The 24,010-nt window shown below is 41.2% G+C and overlaps 1 protein-coding gene across 2 annotated transcripts in view; it reads left to right on the top strand.

Moving 5' to 3' along the window:
- Positions 1 to 2,807: 2,807 nt before the first annotated feature.
- Positions 2,808 to 24,010, top strand: part of tcf12 (transcription factor 12) — an 85,068-nt gene continuing 63,865 nt past the window's right edge. Inside the window, exons 1-4 of one of the 2 annotated variants that reach the window (XM_058381867.1) lie at positions 2,808 to 3,066; positions 4,017 to 4,109; positions 4,947 to 5,019; positions 21,822 to 21,898. In XM_058381867.1, coding sequence (XP_058237850.1) covers positions 3,064 to 3,066; positions 4,017 to 4,109; positions 4,947 to 5,019; positions 21,822 to 21,898 — 246 coding nt within the window. In that variant the 5' untranslated portion in view covers positions 2,808 to 3,063. The remainder of the gene's footprint in view (positions 3,067 to 4,016; positions 4,110 to 4,946; positions 5,020 to 21,821; positions 21,899 to 24,010) is intronic. The other variant, XM_058381868.1, reaches the window with a different exon arrangement.

Genomic DNA, 24,010 nt, shown 5'->3' on the forward strand with positions numbered 1-24,010 from the left:
TGTCCCTCTACCTCAGCTTTGACTAAAACTTTGTTTCAAATCTCGCTGTCCCTCTATGTCCTATCTGGCTCCCCTTCTGTCTTGTTGTCTTGCTGGTTCTCTGTGCTATCTCACTATGCCTCTGTTTAATGTCTCACAATGTCTGTCCTTGCTGTCCCTCTGTCTCATGTCTTACTGTTGATTTGTCTCCCAGCTTCCTTTCTCTGTCTCTTTTCTGTCTCACATCTTGCTGTCCCTGTGTCTCCAGTCAATTTGTCCCTCTGTTGCATGTCTTGCCATTCCTTTGTCTAAAATTTCTGTCTGTCTGTTTCAAGTCTTGTTGTCTGTCTATCTCATCTTTGACTGTCCCTATACATCATATCTGGCTGCCCTTCTGTCTTGTTGTTTCCCTGTCCTATCTCACTATACCTCTGTTTAATGTATCATTATGCCTGTCCTGTGTCTTGGTGATCCTCTGTCTCATGTCTTTCTATCTCAGTTGTCTCATATCTTATTGTCCCTCTGTCTCACCTCTTGCTCACCTTCTGTCTCCTCTCCCTCTGCCTTATTTCATGTCTCACATCTGTCTATTTCTCTGTGTCAAGTCTTCTTGTCTCTCTATCTCATCTCTCACTGTCCCTCTGTCTCACATCTCACATTAATAATAAAGATAAATAAATAATAAAGATTATAAATAATCCTAATAAAGATTTTGTAAGCAAAAATGGTGTAAAAACTTTTAACTGCATATTTTCAGTGACGGCCAATTTTGTGACTTTGCAACCAAAGACAGACAAAAAACAAATTTTGTCAAAAATGTAAAAACAAAACCAGTTTTATTGATTCTAATACAAGCAATATTGCATGATGTCACCATTTTCGAGGAAATCTGTCATCTAATTTGATGTACAGAACAGTAAAAAATAAATAAATAAACTGAACATAATTGACAAACATCTGCAATTTAGACCAAAATTTTACTGGCATAATCTCAGAAAGTTTAACATATAATGAACTTTGGCTGTTACAGCATAGAGTATATACACTATATTACCAAAAGTTTTGGGACACCCCTCCAAATCATTAAATTCAGGGGTTAGGCTTGGCCCCTTAGTTCCAGTGAAAGAACTCTTAATGCACACCAAGACCAAGACATTTTGGACAATTTCATGCTTCAACTTTGTGGGAACAGTTTGAGGATGACCCCTTCCTGTTCCAACATGACTGCACACCAGTGCACAAAGCAAGGTCTATAACCTGACAGAACACCTTTGGGATGAATTACAGCAGAGACTGCGAGCCAGGCCTTCTGAGCCTGACCTCACAAATGTGCTTATAGAGGAATGGTCAAAAACACACTCCTAAACCTTGTGGAAAGCCTTCCCAGAAGAGTCTGCTGTTATAAACTGTTATAAAGCTGTTATAGCTGCAAAGAGTGGACCAACTACATAGTTCCTCCACACCAAACTCACGTATCCATGTCTTTATGGACCTTGCTTTGTGCACTGGTGTGCAGTCATGTTGGAACAGGAAGGGGTCATCCCCAAACTGTTCCCACAATGTTGGGAGCATGAAATTGTCCAAAATGTCTTGGTACTCTGAAGCATTAAGAGTCCCTTTCATGGGAACTAAGGGGCCGAGCCCAACCCCTGAATTCAATGATTTGGAGGGGTGTCCCAAAACTTTTGCCAATAGAGTGTAGCAGCTTTCAGCCCCAGCTGCATCACTCACCTGCCCTCTGCTGTCGGTTTGTCCAACAGGTGGCACTATGAGGTTTGTGAAAATTTTAAGGAAAGCACCGTCCATTGTCTGTGAATGATCATTAAACGCTCTCTGTTGTGCTTTCATTCAAGAAAAAGAGAGGATGGATTTTTTTTGTGTGTGTACACTCGTAAAAATATATAAAAAACGAGTGGATGTTAAATGACGAATCTAAAATTAGACTCATCTCAGTGTAAAGGCTGTGATATCCATTAGGATTTCATTATCGTATGAAGGAAGCTGATAATGTTTGATGTTACGTATAAACCTAAATAGTCGAAATTATTATTATTTTTCTTAAATCCTCTGAAAGCAATTTCAGATCCTAGTCTAGTCTGAAATTTCAATTTAATAGAATTGTCTCTTCAGGCTAGGGATCTAAACATCAAGTTTAAATGAAAGTTCAAGTTCATTGTCTTTGCACCCAATTGGAATTAATCTAAATATCAGTGTCTTTAAAAAAAATGTTTAATACAGGAGTTAAGACTCTCTCTCTCTCTCTCTCTCTGTGTGTGTGTGTGTGTGTGTCTGCGGTCCTGGCGGAAGAAAATAGTCCCCATGTGCCTTACAAACCTCACACTACTAAACGATGTATACAGGGCTGTGTACTATTGTTGCACACTATTTAGTACAGTAAGTATGTAGTTTGGGATAACAGCGCCTCTATTTTGTTATCTACACCCAGGAACTGTTTAAAACCTGCTATATCGAGGCTGATAATATTTTCAAATAATATCTTTGTTAACTTAGCCTAATGGCAACATATTAAAGAGAGCAGACAATGTGTTTTGAAGGGGAATATAAAGGGGGAAAGCCCAAAAGGTTCAGTGTATTGTTTATTAAATTCACAACAATTTCTTAACTAATCAACTTAGAATCGAAGATGGCTTAAAAACGTTAAAAAAAAAACTAAAGCGTGCAAAAAAATCAAACTTGGCCCTAGCAAGGTTGTCTGGGCGGCTTTCTGGTTTTGTCTCATACAAACTCGAGGGCGCATCACTACCTCCGTGGGGCTGGCGGAGGGATACACTTTTTTAACGTCATCGGTGTGCTTAGGCTATCGCCAAGGCAAAAATGTCTGCCTAAGGGAAACTCGCAACTTAACCAGAGTGGATATTTCGCTAAAAAATATAATTACAAAGATATCGACTTCGCTGTCCTTCAGACGCGAATTAAAGACAGCTACAATCCCTTTGCCACACCGACCGCCCTTAGTCGGATTTTTAACGCGAAAAAGGTAAAATTATTGTAGCGAGTTTGCAAAGGTTTGGGACTGGCTGAAAGAAGTTGGGATACAGAAAGACTGGAGCTGTTATGGACTGAATGGTCGGCATTTGCTTTACTAATGTCTAAATTTTCTAGTCTTACCCATTGTTATTCAGGTTGAATAGAAATCTGTAGACTTTCGGTGCTTGTTTTATGTCATTCCGTGTTGATTTCTACACGATACCGCCTGCCGAAATATTGTTTATTTCGCGATCTCTCAGGCGCGTTTGCAAACTAAAGCCACTTCTGCCTTCATGTAACAAGAAGTCGCAGGATATTGTGCTGTAGGGTTTTTTTTTTTTTACCTTTTAAACAGCTGTATGTGTGTTTTAAAGTAGCCATTCACTACCATGGCACGGGACATGTCAGTGTATCTTTGTATCATTGCATGCCTTTTCGCTTTTAATCCATTGTAACACTGATGCTGTGTGTCTGTGTGACAGGGAGAGGAGAGCTGTAACCATTCGAGCCTCTCGCATTTTCTGTCTTTAAGTCCAGACTGCTTTGCAAATTATTTTGGTTTTTTTTTTTTTTTTTTTAACCCCCAAACAGTTATTTGCATAATCCCTGTCAGTGTGTGGGGTATTAAATAAAGATAGCATGCTTGTTTAAGTGAAACTGACACCTTTTTACCTCCAGAATTGTAACCGGGATTAGAAATCATTGACACTCAGGCTATACGCCACCATAGACACGCTGGAGTACTTGGTGAGCTTCAAACAGTGTGGCTAATGTTTATTATTATTTTTTGCTAGCGGGGTTTTGTTTAATAAATAAAAAGAAGAAGAAAACAACAACAAACGAGCGATAACAAAAACAAACAAATGATTATTTTTTTCGAAAGCTGTCAGAAGTTAGAGAGTGTGCGCGTGAGTGTGTGTTTTGGTCATTTGTTCAGATGCCTTAAGTGTCATTTGTATTAGCTAGACTGGTGGCTAAGCAGTGCAGCTGTATACTGATGTTTGTTTGTTTGTTTGTTTGTTTATGTGTTTATTGTTTGTCTGTATTAGAGTTGTTGGACCGGAAGAAGGATGAATCCTCAGCAGCGGATCGCCGCTATCGGGACGGATAAGGAGCTGAGTGACCTGCTGGATTTTAGCGCGGTGAGACACTCTGGGGTTTAGTTTATCAATCTGCTTTATCAGTAAGATTTTATTTATGAGCTTTAGGATGTAAATAATGGGTTGATTTCATGCTGTAATGCTGCTTGCTTTATCAGGCTGTGAGTGAACGTGATCAGATTGTGTAAGAAGAGGGAAACACTAGAGCTTGATTCATAATTTTTATTTTTTATTGATTACTAAAGGTGAACCACATCACCCTATAAAACAGTGATTTATATTTGTTTATATATAAACATGCACAGCTGGACAGTTTATTTCTAAATCTGAAGGTACACTTTTAGAAAAATGAATAAATACTGTACTTTACCTGGTCATTTTTGTGTATATATATGTATGTATATATAAATGTAGTAACCTTTGCTGTTGTAACCTTTAAATACATAGTAAAACTTTAGAGTTTTCTAAGTGTGGGAAAATAAAGATTTTTGTCCCCCTTAAACTCCTATATTGTGTTATATACAGCCCTATAATTTAATGACTCGGGTCTAAACTACAAATCTTTCTCTAGATATAAAGCTTAGGTGTAGCTATAGGAGTAGTTCCTGTATCAGCTGTGCTTGTACATAATAATAATAATAATAATGTTTTATGTCCTGATTTAAGATATTGTGATATCAGAAAACTATTTTTGGTCTGTCTTCAGGTGTACACTACATATCTTTCTCAAGATATTAAGCTGAGGTGTAGATATAGGCGTAGGTCCTGTATCAGCTGTGCTTGTGTATAATATTAATGATTTAAGACCATCCGGGATATTTTGATATCAGAAAACAAAAGTTCATAGTTTATTATTTTTTGGTCTGTCTTCCTGTATAGATGTTTTCACCGCCGGTGAGCAGTGGTAAAAACAGGCCGACGACTCTAGGGAGCAGCCAGTTCACCGCATCAGGTACATCCTTTCTGGAGATATATATATATATATTTTTTTAATGAGAGAATGTCTGGCTTTCCGCATTCAGGTGCTGGTGCTGTGAGGTGCCTTTCAGTGTGGTTTGATTGCTGTCGGTAATCCTGATTGATTCCAGATGCCACTGAAGGTGTTTCAGATTTTAGTGAGTCGAGGTTAATGAGGAGCCAGTGCAGGTTCATGCTGTGGTTTTTTTTTGTGTGTGTGTGTGTGTGTGTAAGGCATCGCAGCCTGTAGAACACATTTCAAGCTCCACCTGGAACTAACATTGAACCTGGGTTGTAAATACATTCGTATATAGAGTGGCTTATTTAGTGTCCGAATTGGACGCTGTAAAACATTTTATACGTTTCTTCGTGAGTTTTATTTATGCTTTTCATAGTACAGTGAAACACAAGCTTTCAATTACGCTTTATCTGTCAAGTCATGCAAGACATAAACTAGCAGCACCTTTGAATGCTCTGGTTATTTTTTTTTGTAATGCTAGCTGTACTGCTTGTGTTTTTATTTGTTTGTTTCAACCAGATTCTCGACCTCTGTGCAGTTTTATTGGTGCTGTCGTCTCTCCCAAAACATCTGTAGCAATGTGTTTATTCTGAATTATTTGACTAAAAATGAAATTCTCCGCTTCCTCCAATACTCAGACCCGATCTGTATAAGAATTTGTAATAGAGCGTAAAATTCAGTCAATGTTTTAATTATAACGAACAACAGCTTTTTATTTTATTTTATTTATTTTTTATTTTATCTGCATATAAATATCATGTTTCCAGACTATAAGTACCACAGTCTGTCTTACTTCCTGTCTCGATTTAATAATTTTTACTAGGGGGATAAAAAAAGAAGAGCAAAATAATATTCAACAGGCAGAATAAGCAAATTCGTTCATAACCACAGCTTGGTTATTTTTGGCGATTGTCTTGATTTTGTTTACTGATGCCATATAACGGTGTAATTTCACTTCATAACGGTCGGCTTTAATGTTTGTAATTGTGACCTCGCATTAAAACTAAATAAATAACAAGCAGACACCAAAATTAAATCAATGCAAATATTCTAGCTTTCAGAATCAGTCACTAGTGTCCAAACGCCTCCTGATAAACCGACTCTTCATTTATTTTAAGAATAATAGTGCAGACGTTCGAGTACATGATGACACACTGAGAATTGCACAATGACCAAGCAAATCAAAATGCATGAAACCCGACAAAGTTACGCTCAGCCTTGGCGCCTCTGAGCAGCTCACCAGAAGCTGCATGGGACTCTTTTTCTAGCGGTCTTAAAGTTCCCGCACGCTGAGAAATCGTTGGCCGGCTTTCCCTCAGTCTTAAATGAAAACCACTTTTTGGAAAGCCGTTAAAAAAATCTTTCTTAGGCTTGAAGCTATTTATATTTATCATCAAATCTTAAGCATAAGATCAAAACGTCTTTAAGGGCCACACAGGTGTGTCCAGCCTTTCAACTGTAACTGTGTAATCTGCTCTGGATAAATTACAGCACCTGCCAGGGGACCAAAATATGGTTCTCTGCACATTTATTTCCAATTTATCCCAATAAATCTGCCCAGACCTCAATGGCAGTCCTGCATGATGAAGGTAGAGTCCTGGGTCACTGGTTGAGCGTTTCCTGCTGTAGGCTGATAAGTTTCTGTCCACTGGACTACGTTTACTTCAAGTCCAGGTTTGGCTATCAAATATTACAGCATTATTCTTTTAAATAATAAGCATTTTTGCTGTAATTGAACAGTCAGGGGGGTGGTAGCTCAAGTGGTTAAGGGTTTGGGTCATTGACCAGAAGATCAGGGTTCAAACCCCACACTACCAAGCTGTCATCATTTGGCCCTTGAGCAAGGCCCTTAACCCACTCTGCTTCAGGGGTCCTGCATCATGGCTGACCCTGCACTCTGACCCCAACCCCTGAGGATTTGATATGCAAAGAAAGAATTTCACTGTGCAGTAATGTATATGTGACAAAGACTTAACGCTTTCTGTTCTCTGAGTATATTGTGTTTGAGCTCACATGCCATCTTTAGTGAACACTGATGGTGTGCCTTTAAAAGTCAAAATGTTAGCAGTTGATTGCTTTTGCTTGTTGTTCTGTGGTGTGAGAATATTTCAGAAAGCTTGTTGGTGTTTTATTTGTTGCTCTGATCATAGCGTTATTAAAATGGGTCCGTTTCTGTGACTCGCTGCTGCTGTCGCAAGCAATATTCTTTTCCGAAGCAGTTTTTGATGTGACTAGCAAAATCTGATTCTGTCAAACGTCTGTACTCTCACTAATTCTAATCTACCACGCTTATGACCCAAACAGCAATGAGGATGCAGCGTCTGATTTATAAACTAGGACACTTTAAGCAAAACTGTTTTGTCGTCGTTGTCTGCAGAGTCTGACAAGTAAAAGAGAGACGTTTCTATTTATTTATTTATTTATTTTTGATTGACAGCACATGACTGTTTTGTGAGCTGCTTTGGGATTACCCCCTTCATGAAAATGCATGCAGTATGTTGAGAGTTTGTTCATGAAAGGCTTTTCCTGTTCAGCCGAAAGGAAATTTTTCTACTTTAATGCTTTGCTTTTCACCGCCGTGAACGGCAGGCTGTGAGAGTCGTGTGATCTGGGTGACCTCGGGCTCATCTGCAGGTCAGTGTGGCATGTCTTACCTACAGAACAACAGAAAGATCTCTTGTGTGTCCGCTTCATGGCGGTTAGTCCACACGTCCTGGGTATCGTGTATGACGCTGTTGTGTTAAGATAAATGTCCAGGAGTGAAGTGGGAAAGCCGGGTAATAGTACGGTCAGTTATTTTTGGAAACGCTGTGGTGATCGATAGTGGACTTTTATAGCACCTGCAGCTATATGCTTCATTACTGGACGTTAAAATGAAATTGTTACTACTTTCTTTCGTCGTGAAATGACTTAGTAGTGCAAGTGGTGGTAATATAGTAACCGGTTTAGCAAAACAAAATATTGCTGCATTTTGTATATCGAGAAAATGTTTATTGGCGTAATAAATAATTGTTATATGATTTTTAAAAGAAAAAAACATTTTATGTATTTTCCCCTCCGAAGACAATAGTAAATAATTATCTTTCTTTAATTGAAACTTTTCTTCCACTACATTGTACTGATTCAGAGCAGTAGGTGATGTTATTATAGTGTGAACGCTACAGACATAACCTTCATTCATGAACATCAGTGCTGTTTTATGACCCCACACACACACACACACCACACACACCACACTATAAATCAACCATTTTTTGACATTTCCTGTAAAAAAAAAAGCGAGAACGGCTTCATCCGTGTTCAGACCGGCGCTCCGTCTCTGGATTAGAAAACACTGTCATCTCCTGATTAATAATTAATGAGGGAATTGGAAAGAATCAGAAATGATTAGTATTCGCCCGATTTTATTCAGCCCCAGCATCCTCCTCCTTTGTTGCAGCCGTTTCAGAACCCCCATAAAAGTGAATGGCTTGAAGTTTTCAGATAATTTCTCACATAAAAATTAAAACTGCTTTGCTGTGCAGAGATATAAAAGGTGACAAAACTCTACTTAAAGCTTATCGTCAAAGCCTTGTCAGAGGATTCACGCCTTTTTTTTTTTTTTTCCTTTAATTTTTCTGATTTTAAACAATGCCTAAGTCTCTCATTTAATCACACATTTATTTTGGAATGGAGTATTGCAGAACAGAAAGGATTATTATTTCAAAGATTTCCAGCATCCAAGACTTGCGTCTTCTGCAGTTTCTGTTAAAACCACCCTGATACGTTTTTCTTTTCATTTTTTTTTTCTTTTTTTTTTCTTTTTTTTAAGTGCTCCGGAAGCCATCGTCTCTCGAGACACCCTGAGTTAGTTTCTACATTTGTCTGCTTTCACATCTCAAAAAAAAATTTTTTTTTTTCTATTAAAGTTTGTGTAACAGTACTTTGGAAACTTGATGTGGGGTGTTGTGGGTAATTTTAGTTAAGAATTCTACAGAAGTTCAGAAGTTATTTTAGTATTGCGGGGAAAAGACCTGGCACCATGTTGAGTTACGGCTCGGTTGGAAAGCGTCCAGGTTAAAGGGTTTACGAGAGTCCTCCCAACCACAGAGGAGTCGTGACCTCTCTGAGACATGGGTTTATTTTTCTAGTTAACCTGCAGCCTCCTCTGCGATACGTGCGATTTGTGTCTGATTTACGGCTTCCTCTGATGAGCCGTCTCGGCCACGCTCGCGCCAGAGTTCTTTATTCCGACGCTCATTTCTGCATCGCAGGTCGCCAGCTGACTCGATTATGAGGCTCTTTCTGTTGCCATAGCGATCGATGTGCTTTGATGTCGGGTTATTTGGCCCGGCTCGCGCATCATCTTCCACGTTTCCAACAAAGACTGTAAAAATCTGGACACTTCCCCGACAACCGCGCTCCGTTTTAATACCGATTCGTTTGGATGTTTCGGTTTCCTAATCACACACTGTCAGAAGTTCTTCACCGCCGGCGATGCATGAATACGTGTGTGTGTGGGGGGGGGGTTCAGCTGCGCTTCCAGAGTAGCTGTCAACTTTCTCATCTGTTCCCTCGACACCTCTGAAGCAATCACAGAAATCTGGAGCACAGAGACAGGAGGATGTTCAGGTGTGCCGCCGCGGAGAAAAAGCTCCATTCAGAGCAAACGCTGCGCTTTTAAAGAGGATCGGAGCACAGAGAGTGCGAGATGAGTCTTTTGATACCGCCTAGTAGGCTGCGTTAAGGAAAGGGAGTCGTATAAGACGGCTTTGATTATTTAGACCGATCGATCATGTTTGTATGGTGGTAACTGTTTACTCTTAAAACGGTAATAGGTGGAGTGTTAAGTGTTACGTCTTCACCATCAGGGACTAAATTGGTGTGTATGGCTGAGTAATAATACGAGCATAACAGCGTTTAAGTTTGTCACGCTTGATGAAGCATCAGAGCAGTTTCCTTTGGGGGAGGGGAAGCTGAAACCAAGGCAGATGAAGATACCAGTTTCCTCCTCTGCTCCGCTCTCTTAAAGCTCTGGATCCATGTTTTGTATCCACGCGCTCGCTGCCTCGGGACATATGATAATCGGAGCTGTAGCTACACTGATGATGTGAGCCTCGGCAGCACATTTTTAATGACACCCTTCCACTTCCCAGCAGATGTGAGCCTCCTTTTACATTAACTAATATAATGGACTATTTACGGGCCATTTCGAATTAAGACCTGAGTTTAGAAAAAAGTGTTCGAGTCAGCGCGACGCGTGTCCGCGAACAGCGGCGGCCGCCTTTAGTTTTAGCGCAATTGTGACTTTTCTAAACAAGTTTGAAAAGCCATTTGACTCGATAATCCCAGTCTGAGGCACAGTGATGTACCGAGGCCAGATCATTTCACTTTACGAGAGATGGACCATCCACCGCATTCCAATTTCATTACATGTCTGACCCATAAGTCCCTCTGTATGTGGAAACAAGATTAAGCTCCTCTGAGCTTAAATCATAGCTCAGAATTGAATTTGAGAGTACTATGCTCGAGAACGGGCTCTGAAATGTTTGTCAGACGCATACGTAACATCTTGCCGGCTAGCGGTAGTCCTCGGAGCAGAGGTTATTCCCATCTCTGATGCTAATGTGAGTCAGATCAGTGAAGATTTCTGTTTGTCTACTTTAGATGACATGTAGCCATCCTGAATGAGGTCTCGGGGTCAGCGCAGGGAGTGTATGCTTCACACAAATTCTCTCCTGGGAAATGAAGATATTCTGCCCTCTGTAACCTCACACACCGAGGGATACACACAACTCAACATTAAATAAGATGTAGAACAAGAGAGCAACGCCGGCTTGTTCAGGTGTAAGTACTGGATTTCAGTTCGGAGTAACTGGGACGGAGAGGGTTGCCTGCCTCTAATGACCGTAAAACATGCAGTCCCTCACGCTCAGGCATGGCTACCAGTCAGCGTTCGATTAGGAGTAAGAGGAGAGATAAAAGGAAAAATAAGGTCCCTTTTCTGTCAGTCTTGGAGTGGGTGTTGGGCTTCACACAGAAAGACCAAAGGGGACATGGGGCAGATTATCCTGCTCAGCTTTGTCCTTCACATCATTACCGAGAGTTTCTTTATGTCTTTTACATCGAGTCATTTCGAAAGTGTTTGTTGTTTCAATATTCAAATCATTATTCCTAGTAATATTCTTTGACTCAGTACATTTTCAGTTGACAAGCAATTTTCATATTTATTTTTTTTTTCTACAGACAAATAGGTTCAACAACCAGAAAAAGAAAAGGCCTACTCCTTATTGTCACAAAGCAAGAGTTTGTAACCATGCTATGGCTGAGGTGCTAAAATGATTCACTAGTAGGTGGGTTGGTTAGCATCACAGATGACTATGATCTTTTCAGACCTTTTCAGGGACACGCAGGTATGTGGAAACACTGTCCAAACTCTCAGGTCTAAATTTGTCAGGTTAGTGACAGCCACCTTGCAGTTATCGAGAGAAAATAAAGACACTAACGAGACATATGGAATAAACCAAACATCACCTCTGACTGTTTATCAGAGCACAGATCTGATGAGCAGAAGACGATGATGATGTCTCCCGTCTTCTGTATGAACGCATTTAACTTGCTAAGTATCTACCGGAGTATTTACTTGCCCACTGGGTTAGTAAACATATGATTTGCCCACCCCTGTGTGTAATACTGAGCGTTGTGTTGTGTACATCAGGGTGCACCGCTATCGTGGGCTGCATGTTGTGGTTAGCGAGTGCATTGGCCTGGTGGCCTTTGTGTCGGAGCCATGTTTGGTGTTTGTGGGAGGTTTGCTGGCACTCTGAGGCTACCTCTCATCATCTGAGTTTATTAAGCGAGCCTCTCTGCCAGCTTGCCTGTTTGTGTTTCCTCGCTGGAAAAAGTTTCCCCGCTGTGGAGCGATAAGACCTCAGCCTGGCCGCGCAGGTGCTGAAGAGGCCCAGAGTGAGATGGCATGCCGTGCGGACTCGCACTCAGGCAATAAGCACAGTTTGTCATGGTTAAAGAACATGCTAGAAGTGATGGTGTCTCTCACACACTCCTGTTCACTCGCACACACACACACACACACAAACACTCAGTTAAGCCAGTAAGCACTGCTCCTGGGGCCACAAGACCGCCTGAGTGCGGTGCAGAGCGTGACCCGAAGCCTGATACTTTTATCAGGATTTCCATTTTAGATACAGAAAATGCTGATGAGGAGAAGGCATTGTAGTGCGAGCGCTAATCCGCAGCAGTGGCCGACTCAGCCTCACCTATGTATAGATTTTCCCTGCAATGCATTTGCACTTAACTTGGTCTGGTATTTGTAGGTTCAGAAAACAATTTTCCCCCCTGCTCCTCTCCGCAGTAGCACAAAATACCAATCAAATTGAAGTTCAAATCTCTTCTCTTGAAAAAGACTTGAGGATTAGAGTGTAGCACTGATTTGTTCCTGGTTTTAATTTGTCTTTTGAAGGATTTAAAGTAATAAATTAAAGACGATGGGGTCTGGTTAAAGCCTTTCAGAATCGTTCAACTTTTATGCAGCCTCGTGTCTGTTTGTTATGATTGTAATTCTTTTCGCAAGGAGATTTATTTATTTTTTTAAATGACGGGTTATGTATTACAAACCCGTGCATACGAATCAGTCATTATTTCTTTCTTTATTACTCTGTGTTGTAAAGAATATTTTTGTTCTTTGATTTCGTCTTTACGCTGTGTATTTCCTCATCAGGAATATCTGACACGTACAAATAGCTTAAAAAAAATGGTGATAAACCTGATCCAGGTCTCAAGCTTCAGCTTGGCTAATGATGATACACGCAGCGCACGACTGAAACTGGTAGAATGTGTTTCTCTTAGGAATACAAGAAAAATGTTCTTGGCAGTACTTAAGACACTAAGCACTAAGGCCTCTGTGTGTTCTCCAGAGCTCAGGGCCAGAGAGAGTTAATCGATATAAAGCTAGCGTGTGTTATTCAGTGTGTGTCATCTTGGCTCCTCTCTCCATGTGACAGATGGGATCTCTGAGGGTAGTGGTCATAAGCTCCGATTGGCTATCAGTCAGTTCATTGCATCATTAATATTGGCCTGTCATTTTCTTTCTTTTTTTTCCCCCCTTTAATTTATTTATTTATTTATTTTTTGAAATACTTAATACGTTTGGCTGCAAACCGCTTTTCTTTACACAAGTTCCCTTGACGCGAGGGTGACATAAAGAAAGGTTGGCAGTGATGGGTGGTCATGTTCAAGAGGAACGGACAGGGCAGAGCCTCTGATGCCCACTTGGCACTGCTGCCTGCCAACCCCATCAGGACATTCAACTGATCCAGCATGCAGTGCAGTGGGAGGCAGAGGACGATGACGTCCGGGCCGCCTTCCATGTTGGCTCATCTAGTCTTCATGGAAAGACTCGGAGGGGTTTATGTACTCTGGTGTTTTTATTATTGTCGCCACTCTGCATTAGAGATGCAGCGGCGCACGTTTGTGAATTAGAAAGTGTGCATGTGCATTGGCAGGCTCGACTGTGCTGTGCTGTGTTTTGCCGGGTTATGTAAATGCATAAATAGACACGCATGCACTTACATATTTGTATAAAATCCATTGATATGCACTGCCTTGTCTGGATGTCAGGGGAGGAGATGGAGAGCTCTCGGAGCGAACGCATTTGTTTGTGGTTGCGCTCGGGCCGGCTGATGAGCGATGTGATACCAGCGTTGGAGCAGTCATAAAGACGCAGCTCTGATTAAACCCCACTAATGAGCAGCTCAATAAAAATAAATCCTCCTGATGCAATAAACGCCGTCTTGATTGCAAGCACCCAGGGGTGTGATAGCGTAATCCTTTTGTGTTCGGTGTGCTGGATGAACAAAACGATGTGCGCGCGTCGCAGGCATAAGAAGACGCGTCTTTAGTTATTTGCATGATGAAATAACCGGATGCATTGATTTAGTCGAGCCTCTCAGTGTGTTGTGCTCCTGCTTCTAGACAGCAGAGTTTTCCATTTGTGATCAGATATGAAATGGCAGCACTTCATTTGACACTGTATTCCTGGCTGTGCTGAATTTAATTATGCGTTTGAGCGAGGCAAAATCACTTGTATATATTCTGCCGAGCCCACAGCCTTTTTACGAGGCAGATAAATTTCTCATCCATTTGGCTCATGTGCCGCCATTCCTCTGATGGAGCTCAAGGTTGGAGGAAGAGGCACCTTTCCCCCATAAGCGATTGTGAACATATGGCGCGGGCACAGCACAGGAAGGAAGTGTGGAAATCGCGGGGAATGAGAGTTTGGATTAATGCGTCTGAACTGGGCATGGCCAGACAAATCCAGCAGAACTCCTCTGCCAGGACCCCTTAAAGGCTCCAAAAAGAGTGAGGGAAGGGTAGAGAGAGGTAAAGAAACTTTTTAAAACCTCTGCCATTTTTATTTCAAAGACACTGCATTAGTTGCTTTAGGGCTCGTTATTGACAGGAATTTAAAGGGTCATGTGGTGCATGCTCAGCAGGAATGCTGGGTAAAATGAGGTGACAGAGTAGCTTTGTGGAGTCTCTCTCTCTCTCTCTCTCTCTCTCTCTCTCTCTCTCTCTCTCTGTCTCTCTCTCTCTCTCTCTCTGTCTCTCAGTGTATGCATGTGAAAATTATTGTTTATACAGCACAGGGTTTTATTTTAAGGGCTTATTTCTATATTTGCTAAATCTGTCTGTGCCTCATGAGTCAGATTATCCAAAACAGTAAAGTTCTCTTGAGGAAATCTTACAAAATGCAAATGGAGAAGCTGTAAGGAATGAATAATTCATTTTTTTGTTGAATTCAGATGTTTGTGTTAAATAATCACAATTACGCGATTACAAAAAACAATGGTTTAATGCTTTCTAAATTTCTAAGTGGAGTCTGGAACCCCCAAGCACTCTTTGTCTGTCTGCTTGTCTGTCTATCTATCTATCTATCTATCTATCTATCTATCTATCTATCTATCTATCTATCTATCTATCTATCTGAACATCAGAGCAATTTGTCTATCAGTCTATCTGGCTGTCTGTCTTTCTATCTATCTATTTATCTGTGTATATAATAATAATAACAATAATAATAATAATAAATATTATTATTATTATTATTATTATTATTGTTTTTAATTTTCATTAATATAATAATTAAAATAATTATAATTATAACAACAACAACAATAATAATAATAATAATAATGTTTATTATTATTATTATTATTATTGTTATTATTTTGTTGGACTCCCCCCCCAAAGTTGTGAAAATCACAGTTCACCTCTATATAAAGTCATATTCATTTGTGAGATCTTGTAATTACTGACCTTTCGGAAGAGTTTAAGTGAATGGGTTTAATCTAAACCTCAATAACTCAAAAAAAAAAAACTGAGTCAGTTTATGATTCATATCATCGTTAAGTGTTCAATCTGTGGAAAGTTTAGAAATAAAAGAGTGGCATCTATTAAAATAGCCAGAATATTACTGTATAGATTTAAATAACGAGTCTCGTGTTCTAATGGAAAAGTGATATTAATAATAATCAAACCCGGTGCTCAGTGCACCATGGAATTTCTTTCAGTTGTGAGAGTCATGCAACATGTCTGAGAACCACTGATTAAGAGCAATACTTACTGAGTCACTGTTTACTGGTTTCTGGTATGTGTTTTGCGTGTATGCATGCATGAGTGTGTGTGGTGTGTGTGTGTGTGTGTGTGGAGTTCTGGAAGATATGACAATTCATAGGTGTGCTATGATTTATAGAAATCACACTGATCACTGCTAACTGTACTCATAGTCACGATATTTCATTAATCTCTAACAGACGCTTCATAAAGTTACCGATACCGGGCTAATCACCGGTCAGCGTGGTCACACATATTTCTGGTTTTTTTTGTTTTTTTTTTTTTAAAGATCAGAAACGTTCCTGGAAGTGGGCTGCTCAGAATAGTTCGTTTTTTTGCATAGGAAAATGACTCTGCTTTCAGATGTGTGTGTGTGTGTGTGTGTGAGTGTGTGTGTTTTTTTGTGAGTCATCCTCACACACACGTTTATGAATATTTCCCTACATCCTTAACTAGCGATGGGATTACATTTGATATGAGCGAGAGCTTTTGTTTGTGTGTGTGTGTTTGATATGTGTGCGAGAGGAAAGGTGTGTATCCCACGGAGGAGTCGTGTGTGTGTGTGTGTGTGTGAGAGTGACAGACAGCGCTGGGTGGCAGTCTGCAGTTTGGAAAGCAGGAGGCTGTCCTAATGAAGACGATGCTATAGTCATGACAAACTCCCCTGCCACCACCAGCGCACTTCATCAAGCCCCTACCAGCATCCTACACTTCACACTCTCTACTTTTTTCTTTTTTTTTTTTTATATGACACACTTCACTGCTCCACTGCTCCCCTTTACACACACACACACACACACACACATACAATGTTTTAGATTACTGTAATCCCTGTGCATGATTGCGTGTGTGTTTATTTTTGCACGTGATGGCTTTTTTTATTTTTTTTTTTATTAGATTTCATGATATTTTAACCTGAATGTCAAACCATTTATTTTGTCTCAGTTTGTGATGTCTCACACTTAACATGTCAAGTATTAGAGAATGATGCTACGCCGCAGAACACGCATGCTGTCTTAGTTAGATGGCTTATCTAATGTTCGTGATGAACAGAATATTGTGACTGTTGGGAAATATTTGGCAGTTGTAGAAAGGACATTATTTATAATCACACTCTCTGGAGGATGAGGATGAGGTTCCTTTTTGAGTCTGGTTCCTTAAGGTTTCTTCCTCAGGTCATCTTTTTTGCCACCATTGCCTAAGATTTGCTCGTTGTGCCATTTCTGTTCCAGATTTTTACATTTCTCTTAAGCTGCTTTGAGACAATGTCCATTGTTTAAAAGTGCTTTACAAATAAAATTGAATTGAATCGAATCGATTATGAGTATGAATACGGCTAGATTAGCAAAGGGCAAGTTTTAAATGTATAAATTTATCCCTAAGGAGCAAGCCAAAGATTGAAGGTGGTGAGGAGAATCTCCATGAGGTGCTATAAGGAAGAAACCTTTAGAGGAACCAGACTCAAAAGGGAAGCTCATGCTCATCTGAATGACATTAGAAACCTGTGTATTGTGTACTATATGCTGCAGTATATGCTAAAGTGTGTAACCGGGAGATTCATTCTGCTTATGACATGAAGCCTGTCTTGTTGACGTTATCAGCTGTTCCGTGATGGAGGCTCGAGAGTCACAAAACCGTCATGATGTCCTCTAAGTGGAACCAGTCACAGTACCATCCTCTATCTGGCATCCAGAAGAGCTTTAATCATTCATGCATACAGTTCTTCTAGATCTGGGGATTTTTAATCAGTGTAAACTAGATGTTTAGACGATCATGATTAGTTTCAGTTTTCTCTTCTTTCTCCATGGGCTGTTTTTAACAGATTATTACAGGATGTTCTAGAGCACTATATTTGTTTGTTCCTTTATATATATAGCAGCAGCAGCTAATTTTTACAGGGAAATATTAATGCAGTCGCTTTACGACCCAAACGTTGGATCAAACCCGCGGGCTTTATTCCGTATCCTTCCTTCAAATGAGTCAGAACCAAAGGAAAGAACAGGTAATGCTCCTTCAGCCAGAGGCCGCATCATTTCTTCTCTCCGCTGTGGGTCCGTATCGATTGCATCTCCACTGCGGATCCCGCGAGCGATGTCCGTCTGTCCTGCCAGTGCAACACTCTGACTCCATGGCAATTTGGAAAGCAGCAGTTCCCAAGAAATGTCTCAAACCTTCAGTGATGTCACGTCTGGCGTGCACGTTTTCACCGCGGTGGCCGGCAGCGGTCAATCAGAGCTCTGACTGTGTTGCTTTTTTAGAGTGCCAGAGCACATAACCGAGCTACTCACTTCTGTGAGTAATTGCTCCGTTGCTGTTTTTTTTCCTTTTTCCTTTTCTCTACACTGTACGTCTGTGTGAAGGGACACGGACACCTGTTTGCCGATTAAACCCCAGAAGAGAGCCGATCTCTGCCAAGAGAAATATTTGCCTTCCAGTCAAGGTTGTGTTCTCATGCAAGAGTATTTTGGTGTGAAACGGTGAGGATATTACACGTTTCTTCCTTACAGTATGTTGGCTGTGATTTGGACCATTAATAGAGTGTCTGAGCTAAATAATAATAATAATAATAATAATAATAATAAAAAGTTTTCACTTCTATACGTGTGTTCAGTCCATTACCGACCCTTTATCTATCTGTCTGAGATAGATAAAGGGTCAGCCGGCTGAATAAATGCGCTTTTGAATATTGACATTTATACAGGTTTAATTTCAGATTTTCTCCACGCAGTTGCTTTGTATTATATCGTGAGGCCTTGGTTTAAAATGTTTGTGCTGTGCTTTAACACATCAACCCACCTTTAGGCTAAAATTTTATAAATAAAGCTACCCTTACACCCTGTCATAATTAATGAAAAAAAAACAAAACAGAAATTTGATGTAAAATTCAACAGCGAAGGAAAATTCTGAATAAGAATCTGTCATGCCTCCTAGCCACTGAAATAAGAAAGACAAAGATTTGCTCACAAGGCAGCAGTGTGCCAAGTTAAATCCATATTTAAATCCTGCTCTCAACAGACACTGCATGTAAATGAAGCCTCTTTGGCACCGGGCGAGAGCACAAAATCCGCGGCAGTTAGGTAGAAGCGCTTAGGCATGCATAATTTGCATTTATTTTGGAGCTAATTTTCATAATTAAGCATGAAAAAATTACGCCTTTGAAATAATTATAAAGATGAGCTACACGATACACATTAGATGCCGGCGTGAGGCAGGAGAGGAGTGCGTGCTGCCGAACAGCCGAAGGATGATCGATAGATGATCGATAACTTGAAAATATCGAAGGTTTTTTGAGGAATTGGATGTCGTTACCTGTCCAGTGATGTTGGATCAGTGTGTAAAAATGGCCTAAGGATTGGCACCGAACCACGTGTGAGCACTGGGCACAGAATCAGGACCATCAGCAGGTAGAGGCGTGGAACATGTGTCCCTCTCACACTGCCGACGCGGAGCTGTAGCGACGTCATAGCGCTGTGACATGCCCGCGTGCCACGAGGCTTTCACGGGGAGGCCTGTGCTACAAATCTGTTACACGCCATTGTTAACATGAGTGCAGCTATAAAACTGATTCATGGCCACAGAAAGTGTGTGCAGGCCAGGTAGAGGCTGGAGTACTTAACCCACTGTTCAGGTGTTCCAGCGCTTTTAAATGACTAGCTTAAAAATCGTCTTTCAGTGCCTGACCTTGGTGACTGGAGCCTCGTGACTGGCGCTCTGTGATTTGGCAGATGGATAAATCGAGCGGCTGACTCATAATAGAACAAACCACGGAAAGGGGGAGTTTTCTTTCTCACTCTCTCTCTCACTCTCGCTCTCTCTGTCGCTCTCATGCACTCTGTCTCTTGTTGCCTCTCTCATTCTCTCTCTCTCTCTTGCACTTTCTCTCTTTCTTGCTGCCTCTCTTGTTCTCTCTCATTTTCTCTTGTTGCTTCTCTCTCTCTTTCTCTCCCTTGTTGCTTCTCTGTCTCTCTCTCTCTCTCTCGCACTTTCTCTCTTTCTTGCTGCCTCTCTTGTTCTCTCTCTCTCACTCTCCCATGCGTTCTCTCTCTTTCTTTCTGTCTCTCTCTCACACACACACACACACACACACACACACACACTCTCCCATGCACTCTCTCTCTTTCTTGCTGCCCCCCTCTCTCTTTCTTGCTGTCTCTTTCTTTCTCTCTCTCTCTCTCTCTCTCTCTCTCTCTCTTACTCTCCCATGCACTCTCTCTCTTTCTTGCTACCTTTCTCTCTCTCTCTCTCTCTCTCTCTTACTCTCCCATGCACTCTCTCTCTTTCTTGCTACCTTTCTCTCTCTCTCTCTCTCTCTCTCTCTCTCTTATTCTCTCTCTCATTCTCTCTCTTGCTCTCTTATGCATTCTCTCTCTGTCTTGCTGCTGACTCTCTTTCTCTCTCTCTTTCTCTCGTTCGCTATGTTTCAGCCAAAGCTGCTTAAAAAAAGAAGAGTTGTTGGTTTGAAATCTATGTAACAGATGTTTGTTTAATACTTTTAACAGGAATAAAAGTGCTGTAAAGTCATGTGGCCCAAATTCCTCTGCGCTCCTCTGAGAAGGACTTCCCTGTGAGGTCATTTCCTCTGCTGTAAATACAGAACACATGTCCTTTTCTTTTGACACATTCCAAATCTGACTGAGTGGAAGCGAAGGAGTGACCCAACCCAATTTCTGTTTTCAAACCAAGGTTTGTTTTCATATCCTAGCTTGTTTCGTATCTCGGTTCTACTTAAGACCCCAGCTCATGGCCCAAGCACACACATTAGCACTTCCTTGTCTCTGTAACATCATACCTTCATAATGCTAATCGTCCCCACCCCCACCCCCTTCTCCTTCATACTATTGATGTAAAGCATCGATTTGTCAAATGTCTCATTCCCTCAGTGGCAAAAGAGAAAATGCTTGCCTTTATTCAGGGTTGTGAAGGCCAGCGTCTTCTTTGCTGGAGTGCCACACAGACAGCTTGGCCTGTAGATTGTCTTTGGCATGAGATCAGTCTTTGCCCACACACTCCGATTGTGTGCTATAGGCCTTCAGGGAAAAAAAAACAGCAGAAAAGCTTTCTATCTCTTTCTCTTTCTCTCTCTCTCTCTCTCTCTTTCTCTCTCTCTCTCTCTCTCTCTCTCTCCCTTTTGCACACTTGCTCTCTCCCTCCCTCTTGTGTTCTCGCTCTGTTGTTTGTTCTCCCTATGCAAATTCCTAGCTCATAGTTGCTATTTAGTATGTGGCCAGTCCAGCCATGCAGTACAGGCCAGTAAGGTTTTAGCACATTGTTAACCCTCGCGCACATCAGAGTTGTGTTCCCGTCGTGTTATTTCTCATCTCTGTTCAGCATCGTTCTGTTTCGTAAGCTGTACCAGGCTCTTCGCAATTGGTTTACTTCACTTCGATATGTTTTGTATGTTATAACCGAGTGAAATCGAATGACAAATATCATGTTCTGGCGAGATGGATTATCAATAACTTGGGGGCAATATTGATGTTTTTCTGCCGCAATTTTGTGGCTCGTACACCGTGACTGTGAAATGGAATGTTGTTACCTGCAAAACAATATTGGCTCAAACAGCACAAAGACACAAAGATTCATATATCTTTACCCAACAGCCTTCATAAAATGCAATTTGGTGAGAACTAGATATTGTATTTGTTCATCACATACCAGATGTTGAATCTATTCAATTGTCAAGTTTTATTTATTTATTTATTTATTTATTTATCGTGTGTGTGTGTCTTTGAGAGCCGCAAGGCTGCATAAAATATGAGCTTCATCAGGTTTCAGTGCTCAGCTGTTTTGATGAGGTTGAGTTATACATCACTGCCAAATCAGAGCGGCCCAGTTGCTCGCATACGAACGCCAGCGCGTGCCGGGGAGCAACACGTATCTGAGCGTGATTTATGTAAAGCAAAATAAATGACATTCTGTGATTTGTAAAGCCAGGGTTTGAATGAAAGTACAATGGATGAGACAGTAGACTGCACTGTTTGTTTCTGTTCTTTTTCAGGAGAAAGGTGTGCTTTAGGTGAACAGTGATTTTCTTTTTTCTTCTCTTTCCTAGGTAGTGAATGCTCACGTTCGGATTTGTTATACGTTAATACTTTCTTGTTATCTGTATAAAGCTTGTTTGTAGAGCGTCGCAGGATGATAGAGATGTGTATCTGCTCTGTTGACAGGTATAGACGAGAGGACAACCGAGGCGTCTTGGGCCGCAGGTGGCCAGTCCAGCCCTTCCTATGACGAGTCCTCCAGGGTAAGAAAGATCTCTCACACATTCTTTTTCTTTCTTTCCTTCTTTCTTTCAATCTGACTCTCTTGTTGTGTTTCTCGAGCTAACGTTGTCGAGCACAACACTGGCCCTTCTTTCTCTTCTAGAGCCCAGCACCTAAAATAATGAAACCGGTGCAATGTTCAGATTTTCAGAAAGAAATAAAAATTCTAGATGCCAAAATATAAGGTTTCATCTTTAAAATGATTACATATCAAATATTTATCAAGTATATAAATAAATAAATGCATACCGTACCTTTACTACTACTACCGTCCCCCCGTGCGTTATCGTCATGGCATTTCTAAATAAAAATGCAAATGCAGCAGACCACTTTAAATGATAATGATTGATATTATTGGTGGTGCTCGATATGGAATCTCTAAATAACGAATGGTTGCGTTTCCAAGGCTTGGAAATATAGCTGTGTGTAATTGGAATGGAATCATGGATGCATTTCAGATCTGTGATAAGCTGAGATTTCCATGCATGCAAATAGAGTCAGCCAAGGCTTGTGCCTTATTTCATTTCACACACACACACACACACACACACACAGAGGCATGCACGCATCTGTAACAGAGTGTGAAGATCTCTCTGTTTCTCGATTTGTTTGTTTGTCTTGTACACATTGGTTTGTTCTGGGTGCCCTGTATGAATTTCATTTAATGTCACTCTCCTGTCACTTCCCATCAGAGATCAGTCAAATGTCAGAGGCTCCCATGCCACGTTACCTTGTTTATTTTTTCAGTGCCCTTCCCCAATGCACATCTACAGGCTATGGCTCCGGCGCCGGCTTGATTTGAATTATAAGTCGGAGATGCTTGAGATATCTTTGCTCTAGGTGCATATAAATCAGCGATACTGACATGGCGAGGGGCGGGCATCCGTGAGCAGACACCTGTTCCACTCCTTCATACCACACACTCACACACACAACACATGCACGTGTGATCACTGTGTCAGCACTGATGTGTAATACTGTATGCCGTGTGTGCTATATAACCATTTATCATTGCCAGAGAGTGTGCCCTGGAATAATCAATAGCATTTCCCAAACAGTGCACACAGCACAAATGGCCACGTCTCTCCCGGAAAGCCCCTTGTGTGTGCCAGACAGCAGCGTGGCATGCGAGGAGTAAAAGAAAAGCTGCATACCTGTCATACACGGCATGCTTTCCAGCCTGTCCAGCGCACATCCAGCCCAGTCTGAGCACTGAGCAGAGAGAACGAACGGGGAGATTCCCTTAATCCTCACCTCTAGTTAAATCCCGCTCATATCTTTCCATCCACCCACCTATTAGCCACCGTGTCCACACAAACAGTCCGTCTGCCGTTTGAACGTTGTATTTACACCCGACGATCCCCTGTGACCATCGTCAGCCATTTTCTGTGTCTATAAACAATAATAGATATCTTACACTTTGTTACAAATAGCCTTCATCACCCATTTCCATAGTGTAAATGTCTGTGTCTATCACATGTGCACTTTCACAAACCTCTCCACCTGATAGAAAACAAGAATAAAAAAAAAACGGAAGAACCGTCCTGTACAGCAGCCGTTATCCTCTTGTGGTTTGTTCATGGAGTGCTATCAGAGAGATCAACCACAGCCGCTCAATAGCAGGCAGAGAATTCCCCTGCAGTGTATACGGCGCGTTTAAATCTTATCAGCATCTTCACGTGTCACAGCACTTGTGTAGAGGTTTACCAGAATCTCTAATCTCTTATCAGATAAACGAATATAGCGAAAATGGTCGTTTATTCATTAATTTTTACTTGAGCATGGAAAATGTGTCCCTCTAACCTCTCTGAGATCATTTGTGCCTTGTTTCTGTGGTTCTCAGTCTGCTATTTTTTAACCACTCGAAAAAAGATGAATTTCCACTGTGTGTTCTCTCTCTCACTTTCTCTCTCTCTCTCTCTCCCTCTCATACACTTTCTCTCTCTCTCTCTCTCTCTCTCTCTCTTTCGCTCGCTCTCTCTCTCTCTCTTTCGCTTGCTCTCTCTCTCTCTCCTTCACCCCCCTCATGTGTGTATGATTAGTGGGCTGTGAACAGGCTCCAGTCCCCGAATGCTGACCTTGGCCAGCAGCCA

The sequence above is a fragment of the Hemibagrus wyckioides genome, linkage group LG27 (assembly GCF_019097595.1).
Source record: "Hemibagrus wyckioides isolate EC202008001 linkage group LG27, SWU_Hwy_1.0, whole genome shotgun sequence".
NCBI classification, from domain to species: Eukaryota; Metazoa; Chordata; class Actinopteri; order Siluriformes; family Bagridae; genus Hemibagrus; species Hemibagrus wyckioides.